The sequence below is a fragment of the Cannabis sativa genome, chromosome 2 (genome assembly GCF_029168945.1).
Source record: "Cannabis sativa cultivar Pink pepper isolate KNU-18-1 chromosome 2, ASM2916894v1, whole genome shotgun sequence".
NCBI lineage: Eukaryota > Viridiplantae > Streptophyta > Magnoliopsida > Rosales > Cannabaceae > Cannabis > Cannabis sativa.
The window spans coordinates 31,928,551-31,937,986 of NC_083602.1; the positions used below are offsets into that span (position 1 = coordinate 31,928,551).

The 9,436-nt window shown below is 32.8% G+C and overlaps 1 protein-coding gene across 1 annotated transcript in view; it reads left to right on the plus strand.

Annotated features, from left to right (window-relative positions):
* LOC115720018 (G-type lectin S-receptor-like serine/threonine-protein kinase At4g27290) overlaps nt 1-1,944 on the plus strand; it is a 4,835-nt gene extending 2,891 nt beyond the window's left edge. The window contains exons 2-6 of the mRNA XM_061109307.1: nt 340-467; nt 550-760; nt 849-1,086; nt 1,166-1,316; nt 1,399-1,944. Of these exons, the coding sequence (XP_060965290.1) occupies nt 340-467; nt 550-760; nt 849-1,086; nt 1,166-1,316; nt 1,399-1,704 (1,034 nt within the window). The 3' untranslated portion in view covers nt 1,705-1,944. The remainder of the gene's footprint in view (nt 1-339; nt 468-549; nt 761-848; nt 1,087-1,165; nt 1,317-1,398) is intronic.
* Nucleotides 1,945-9,436: the final 7,492 nt, after the last annotated feature.

Consider the following 9,436-nt stretch of genomic DNA (forward strand, 5'->3'; position numbering starts at 1 on the left):
GACAATTATATTTGTGGGAAAACCTTAGTAGGGAATGATAGTACTATATAGCATATAATAGTGTATGTAATATAGCATATACGGAAATGATATGAAATGCGGAAAATAAACTCAGAATCATATCAATAATATATGCAATGAAAGGGATCGATGTACCTCCAGCCATTGATCTTTGAGCTTGATCCCTAGCGATAGCTTCGGTATTGGAGTTCGGGCTTCCTCGCTCAATTGTTATAGTTTTATGGTCCATTTTGTAAATTTCAATCTGTGGTTATATTTCCAGTTTTGTTTTGCATTTGTTTTGAGGCTTTGATATTTACAACTACTAGTAATTTTCAGAGAGAAACGAAAGCCAAGATGATGACTTGGAGCTTCCATGGTTTGATCTACATACAATTAGTATTGCCACTAATAATTTTTCAGAGAATAATAAGCTTGGAGAGGGTGGTTTTGGACCTGTTTACAAAGTAAGCTTCTCTCATTTACCTAGATAGGGAAATAAATCAAGATTGAAATTAGTAAGTAATTATCATCATCCTCATGTATTAGGGTACGCTTGAAGGAGGTCAAGAAATTGCAGTGAAGAGGCTATTAATGTGTTCTGGACAAGGAGTCAATGAGTTCAAAAATGAAATTAAGCTAATTGCTAAGCTTCAACATCGAAATCTTGTCAAGATACTTGGCTACTGCATTCATAGAGAAATGAAGCTATTGATTTATGAGTACATGTCCAACAAAAGCCTATACTATTTCATTTTTGGTAACACTCTTTTAACCTATGTGGTGTTCTTTATATATATACAATTTGCCAATTTTGTTCTAATATATGTAGAAGCCAACATTTGTAGATGAAAGGCAAAGCATACTTTTAGAATGGCCTAAGCGTTACAAAATTGTATGTGGAATTGCTAAGGGCCTTCTCTATCTTCATCGTGATTCAAGATTGAGAATTATACATCGAGATCTCAAAGCAAGTAATGTGCTACTTTATGAAGACATGGACCCCAAAATTTCAGACTTTGGCCTAGCTAGAACTTTTGGTGGAGACCAAATAGAAGGAAACACTAAGAAAGTTGTAGGAACTTAGTAAGTCATCTTGAAAAATCTTTTAGCTGCTTTAATATAAATATATTACATACTAATATACATTGCTATGCAAATACAGTGGTTATATGGTACCAGAATATGCTTTCAATGGCCTATTCTCAATAAAATCTGATGTATTTAGCTTTGGCACATTGGTGTTAGAAATAGTAAGTGGAAAGAAAAGTAGAGGCCTTTACGACGAAGATAGCATTCTTAACCTCACCGGATTGGTAAGTGTGCATAGAACAAACTTTATTAAATATTACATTGACTCTTTGGAATTTTTATTTATATTTTTATAATGTTTATTAGGCGTGGACTCTGATGAAAGAAGGCAATGCATTTAAGCTTATTGAAAAGTGCTTGTTAAATGATCCATACAACAACATGGAAGAAGCATTGCGTTGCATCCACATTGGTCTGTTGTGTGTGCAAGCAAAACCAGTTGATAGGCCTAATATGTCTTCCATCGTCACTATGTTGAGTGATAAGAGCATATTGCCTCAGCCCAAATCACCAGCCTGTTTCGCTAACAAAGATTTGTGGGAAGGAGCTCATTCCTCCGCTCTTAAGCCCCCATCATGTAATACAAGCATAACTGGTGTCGAGGGGCAATGAGAATTTAGATAGCAGATCGATGAAGTTTCCCGCATTGAATTTTGAAAACTTAGATCATGACAATTTCTATTTATTTGTTTAAAATTGCAATCATGATTAGAATTATCAGCATATTGTTGGAATTATTTTACCAGGATCTTAGATCTACTCACAAGTATGTTGATTAACACCCTAAATATGAACTTTCTAAAACGATGAAATAAACACATATAAAGTTTAAGAAACCTTACATTGGGTGCAGCGGAAACCCTTGTATCCTTTCTGTCGCAGAGTATTATCAAGATCTGAACCTGGATCTCTTTCTCTGAATCTTTGATGTTGAAACTCCTTTTGCTGAAAATCTTTCTTCACGATCTTCCTCACTATGATTGAGGTATTGCTTGCTGTGTGTGGGCACTACTCTAATCACTAAAGGGATTTCGAAATTATCAAAGAAGAAGAGAGAGAGAGAGTGGCGGCCAAGGTAGAGAGAGAGGCTCAGGTTTTTCTGAATGAAAAGTGTGTCATTTTCCTGAAGCCTTCACTACCTATTTATAGCATTCCACTAGGGTTAGGTTTGAATTATTTGGCATTAAAATAATGAAAATATCAGAGGTAAAACTCCTATAAAAGTGGTCGGCCATGGCTTATTGGGTTTGGGCCTCACTTTTTACAATTTTACAGCTTTAACACTTTTGTATCTGATTTTCTCAAAAACGCCAATTTTCTAATTCAACCATTTAAATGCCAATTCTAACTATTTAATAGCTATAAATAATTATTAAATAATATTGTCATTTATCATATTTATTAATTGAACCATACAAAGTATCATAATTAACAAATATGCCCCTAATAACTCTTTCTTTACAATTTCGCCCTTACTTAGTGAAAATTTCACAAATAGACATAGTCTAATTTTGAGAATTATAATTGATTAATCAAAACCAATTACATGAGTCTTACAAACAATATTATCTCAACTAGTGCGGGGACCATGGGTCTATATAACCGAGCTTCCAATAAGTAGATCAAGAATTTATCACTAAAATTCACTAACTTATTAATTCTTCGTTGAATCCACGCATAGAACTTAGAATTGCACTCTCAATATATAGAATGCTCTATATGTTCCACCATATAGACGCATCATTAGTTATCCATTGTTATAATCCTAATTTGATCAATGATCCTCTATATGAATGATCTCTACTATAAAGGGATTAGATTACCGTAACACCCTACTATGTATTTTATCCTTAAAACACTTGACCCCGTATAAATGATATTTCAGCTTATGTGAAATGAGTACTCCACCATTTATGTTCGTTTGGTCAAGCTCGAAGGAGATCATCCTTTGCTTACTATTCGCCAGATAGAAGCTATAGATTCCATGTTTATGTTAGTGCTCCCACTCAATTGCACTACCGTGTTCCCAAAATGTACGTATCACCCTGACCTAAAAGTAGGCTTAACTAACAAATCAAAGAACACGAATAGCCTCTCAAGATTGAGCCTAATCACAACAGGATTAAGAACATTTGATCTAGGATCAACTAGGCGATATTGACTTGAATAGATTTTACGGTAAGTTTAATTAAATCTAAGTCAAAGTTCAATATCGGTCCCTTCCGATGCATACTCCATGCATCCAACCTGAGCTTTACTTTAACCAATATTCTGGAATGAACATAGTATTTCTCCAAATGCAAGTAAACTCTTGTTGTAGATTATCATATCAGTAAAATCCTGTGTCTGATAAATCTAGGAAACTTTATTCACATAGTCATGTTTACTTTCCAATGTGATGACAACACAATAAACAGGATCAAGTATGTAAAAAGGGTTTAAGATGAATTTATAAATCAAATAGACAAGCAATTGATAAAGTGAACCAAAACATACACAAATGAATGAAAAATAGGTCTGTTTTTTTTATTGATGTTGAATAAAATAGATTACATTGAAATGGAGTTTTATTTAGGGCACAAAACCCAACACATATATCATATATGTAGTAATTTGAATCTATGTCAGAATTTTGTAATGGTTCTCCTATAATGTGCTAATCATGAGGATAAAAGTGAATGTTGAACCTTTGCTTGATTATAATAAGTCAATACTAGACTTTTGTTTTTTTTTTAATATTAAACTATGTATTGTATTGAAGTGTTGAAATAGTTTGTAAGTGTATTGCTATCCAAATTACTTAAGGCTTTATGTACACATAAAATTTCACCAAAAATGTTCAAACTGATGCATAACTAATCAAGTGTAGATGATCATGACATGTTTTAATTAATTTACCTGCATTTTCTTTAGACATGAAATAACTTCTACATAATGTTACAAAGTCTGGCTGGCATGCAGATTTGGCCTATGAATTTCTTTACAAAGAGAAATTAAGGAACCTTATCTCTTTAACCAATTAAGTGTGAATGTCTACCACATGCTCCAAACAAATAATAAAAAGAAAAAAAAAATAGCAAAGCAAACAACACTGACTAGCTTTCTCTTTTGGTTTGTTACACATTAATATGTTGTGGTAATTGGTTACAAGTAACTAGTGTCTTGTTCAAGGCTTGGTAATGCAGAATGTCAACACAGTTAATGTCGTTATTGGCTGGTTTACTATGTATGGTTCAGTTTTATAAACTTGAGAGAAGCTTTGTTCCTAAAGTCTTGCAACTCGATTGTGTTCAGGGACAATTTTCTCTATAATTTCTTTGTAATCCAGTTATTACTAGTTATTACTAGAATGCAGATTTGGCCTATGAATTTCTCTGCAAAGAGAAATTAAAGAGAACTTATTGAAGAATGTTACCATTAATAGTCATTTTCAAAAAAAAAAAAATTAAGTATTAAAAAAATTCTCTCTGCATGCTCTCTCCTCTCTCTTCTTCTTGAGAATTGTGCCCATGCTAACGAGGGGGTTCCATGGCCCTTCTGGCCATGGAAGGCACCAGAACCCCACTGGTTTTGGGAAGAAACAAGGCCATTACCCTACTGGTTTTGGCTGGAAAAATCCTCTTGGTACTTCTGTGGATCAGAATATCCATAAGTACTGGAGTTTTCGAACTAAACACAAAGTGTTTATGTTAACTTTGACAAATAATGGAGGGTCTGTCCGCATATGTGAAAGAACTAGACTGTTCGGATATGAAGTTGCAGTAACTATAGATGGAGTGGATTGGATGGTTGTCACTTTGGAGGAGCTTTATCAAAAAACAGGGACACAAAGAGTCAATCTCAAGCGTTTTTTCAGAAACAGCACTATAAGTTGTCTACTGGAATGCTTTGCAAATGTTAAAGGGTGTTTTCTAAAAATGTCAGTGCTAAGAAACAACAGGCTTAAGATGATCATCGTACCAGAAGAAGACAAGGCGAAGGGCTGGTCAGAACTTAAAGAGTGTCTCAATGGGATTATTAAAAGAAAGACGAGAGGATCTATCGAACAAAGCAGCCTGGTCAAAGTCAATCCGAAGGCAGGGATGTCCACGACTCAGCGTTCTTGGGCCGATGTTGTGAAGCAGACGAGGGGACCTATGATGAATACTCAACACAATACTGTGAAGACCAAGGGAACAGTAAGGAAACGCGACAGCGGTAGGATTGAATGGAAAGACTTATACCCAGAAATTAACCCTGGATTCAAACCCAAGAATTTCTATCCAAGGAAAAGATTTGTTCAGCCGATTTTTTTTGAATACATGCGCTCCAAGGCTTTGTCCAAAGAGTGGAATTTGGCAATCATCCTCACTAGGAATAACACTCATGCTGATTGGTGCACTATATTCTACAATCTATCTAGAGAACTGGAGAGGAAACTGGTGGTTAGCCAACTTTTTGATGATAGATGTATAATATGGTGTAAGAATGAGTTGGAAAGGGATGAGCTTATTAAGATGCATAGTATGAGAGTTCCTGGGGCTCAATCTTTAATCACTTTTTTACCATGGAGTTGGGAAAATAAGAAGGATAATGTGAAGGTAGAATGCAGAGGGTCCTGGATTGGGATTCAAGGGCTGCCGCTGAATCTCTTGAACATGAAATCTTTTAGGAAGATTGGGGCAAGATGTGGTGGACTATTGGATGTTGACAAGGATACCGCTGAGGCTAGTTTCTTGTCTCTTTTAAGGCTTCAATTGATGGGTGATGACTTCGGATTCATTCCTGAAACCATATCTCTCAATCATGGTAACATGAATCTCGAATTAAAGCTTTTTAAGCTTAATGACTTAAGTTACAGATTTCATGGATGTTTCAATACCTGTTGGTATCAAGACTTTGATCATGATAAGTGGCTTGGTGATGGGGAAACGAATACTGAAGAAGAAAAAGAAGATGGAGAAGACGATAGGGATGAAGATGAAACGGTGGGGGAGGCAGGTAGTGATGAGAGACACGATGGAGTTGAGAGACCCAACCAATTGACTTGCTGGTCTCAAAATGTCGAGTACAGGAAGGCGTTTGGTGATGGGGTAGCGACTGAAGGAGTTGAGAAAGATGTTGCAGATGATGACGAGGCGGTGGGTGATCTCCCTAGAGAATCGAGTTCTCTGGGGGGGTCACTGTTGGGTTTTGTGCCCTAAATAAAACCCATTTCAATATAATCAGATTTACTTATTAATAAAGATTAGAAATAATATTTTATGTTGCATGGTTCACATGATTTATTTCATGATCATATATATATAATGTATGATTTCTATTTAAGTCCAGAACATATGAATTTGTTAATGATTATAGTGTTGTCAGCACAGTGGAATATAATCTTAATTAATTATTCAAAAGTTTATTCCCTGATTTGTCAGAACACTAGATTTAGACTGACATGGTATAATCAACGATAGGTATTCTTGCACCTTGGAAAAGTGTTATGTCCTTTCCAGGACATTGGCAAAGTTTACTAGTATCGGATGTATGGAGTATACATCGGAAGGGACCGATATTGAACTTTAATTAGATATATTAAAACTTACCGTAATATCTATTCAATTCAATATCACCTGTTGATCCTAGATCAAATGATCTTAATCCTGATATGGTTAGGTTCGATCTCAAGAGTACTATACATGTTCTTTGATTTGTTAGTTAAGCCTACTTTTAGGTCAGGGTGATACGTACATTTTGGGAACATGATAGTATAATTGAGTGGGAGCGCTACCATAAATATGGAATCTATAACTTCTATAGGAATTTAGAAGTGAAACGATGATATCCTACGAGCTTGGCTAAACAGAGATAAATGGTGGAGATCTCATTTCACTTTGCTGAAATATCATTTATACGGAGCTAAGTGTTTTAAGGATAAAATATGATGACAAGGCGGTGGGTGATCTCCCTAGAGAATCGAGTTCTCTGGGGGGATCACTGTTGGGTTTTGTGCCCTAAATAAAATCCTTTTCAATATAATCAGATTTACTTATTAATAAAGATCAGAAATAACATTTTATGTTGCATGGTTCACATGATTTATTGGAAGCTCGGTTATATAGACCCATGGTCCCCATACTAGTTGAGACCATGCTTCTTGTAAGACTCAGTTAATTGATTTTAATTAATCAATTATAATTCTAAAGTTAGACTATGTCTACTTTATGAATTTTCACTAAGCAAGCGTAAAACAGTAAATAGAGAGTTTAAAGGGTATATTTATTAATTAGAAAACTTTGATTAGTTTTTATTAATAAATAAAATAAATGACAATATATTATTTGATAATTAATTATAGTTATTAAATAATTAGTTTTGACATTTATGTGGTTGAAGAGAAAATTGGCAATTTTGAGAAAATGAGAATGAAAAATAACAAAATGGGAAAGTTGCAAAGTGAAGCCCAGTTTCCTTAAATGGCTGCCCACTATGCAAAGCCTTTTACCATTTTATTTTTCCATTATTTTAATGCCACACAATTCTAACCTAAACCTAGAGGGCATTCTATAAATAGAAAGTAATGGCTTCAGGAAACAACACACAATTGCATCTCATTCTTTTCAGAGAGAATTCTTGAGCTGCCACTTTCTTCTCTCTTTTCTTCTCTTCAAAATTTCAAAATTCCCTTGAGTGATAGAGTAGTGCCCACACACATCAAGTGGTACCTCAATCATAGTATGTAAGACTATGGAAAATCAGCATCAAAGAAGGAGAGAAGGAGATCCAGATTCAGATCTTGATAATGCTCTGCTACAGAAAGGAATCAAGGGCTAGAGATCTGAATGGAAGGAGTCATAATATTCCGCTGCACCCAATGTAAGGTTTTCTTAAACTCTTATGTGTTTATTTTCATTGTTTTAGAATTCATATTAGGATGTTAATTAAACATACTTGGTAGTAAATCTAGATCCTGGTAAAATAATTCTAACAACTAGCACCAGAGCCATGGTAATGATTTACTTTCATGTAATATGAATTAAAACGATGTTTTGTATGTTATGTGTTGATTTGGATGGTTTCATGTTGATTTATGTGTTTTTGTGATGAAAGTTTGTATTGTACGAATTTTTTCCATGAAAAATATTTTTTCTATTTTTGAAAATATTTTATTTGGATTCCTTGTGAAAAATTAAGCAATTTTTCTTTTTACGGAACTCGATTCCGATAAAAATTGAGAAAGATATGAATTTTGGAAGATTGGAAATCATGGCTGTTGCATGCAACCTATCCTGGCTGCCCCTACAAATTGCGAATTTCGTGGGTTTTTCCCCAAAAATATTGTTTCCCAAATATTTCTAATTTTAAATGTTTCCAATTTGGAATATTTCCTATTATGGTCAGATTTAAAAATTTGTTAACTTCTTTAATATTTATATATTATTTAATTATAAGATTAGAAATTTTGATATTTAACATATTTTAAATTAAAAGATAACTTTGTCTTTTTCTTTAAAATATTATATTAAAATTATCTTATATGACAAATTAAATAATTAATAAATTTAAAATTAACATAGATATTTTTATAGATACACTTACCATAATATTTTCAAATTTAAAAGTTTGTTATTTTGTTAAATATTTAATTATTTATAAATTATAAGTTTAAAAATGATATTTTTCTATGTATATCATTTTTTCTTTATTGGAAATTTATAAATCATATCTTAAATATTTAAATAACTTAGATATTTTTGTAAAAATTTGAATATTGCTTAATTTGAGATATTTTGACATATAATTATGGTAATTATTATTCATTTATTATTCCTAAAATAATAATTATCTAACCAAATCTATTTTAAAATTGGTTTATTTTATTAAATTATAAGATCTGAAAGTGATATTGAAGATTCTTTCCTTTCAAATTATTGATATTATTAGATATTTAATTTAATTTGATTCAAATAAACCTAGATATTTTAAAATTAGTTTCCTTTATTTTGAGATTTTTAGGGTTTGTCTTAACAACCCTAAATTTTTAAAATTTAATTGGTTAGTTTAAGAATAATAATTTATTTATATTAATATCTTATTTCACATTTGTTACATGGACAATGTTTGTTTAATTTTATATTGTTTATTCAAAATTTTTTTAACAAACCTATTATTTATCTGATCTAAATTGTTATGATTAACTTGTTGACAGATCCAATGATCTGATTTTAATCATAGTCCAAGGTAAATTTTGTACTTCTTTCATCTGTGTAAACTTAGTAACATTATAGGGCACATCCAAACCATTTGACCTGTGTGAGCCTATATGTTTGCTATTGGGCTTAGATGCATATAGGAATAAATAAATTTTGACATAAGC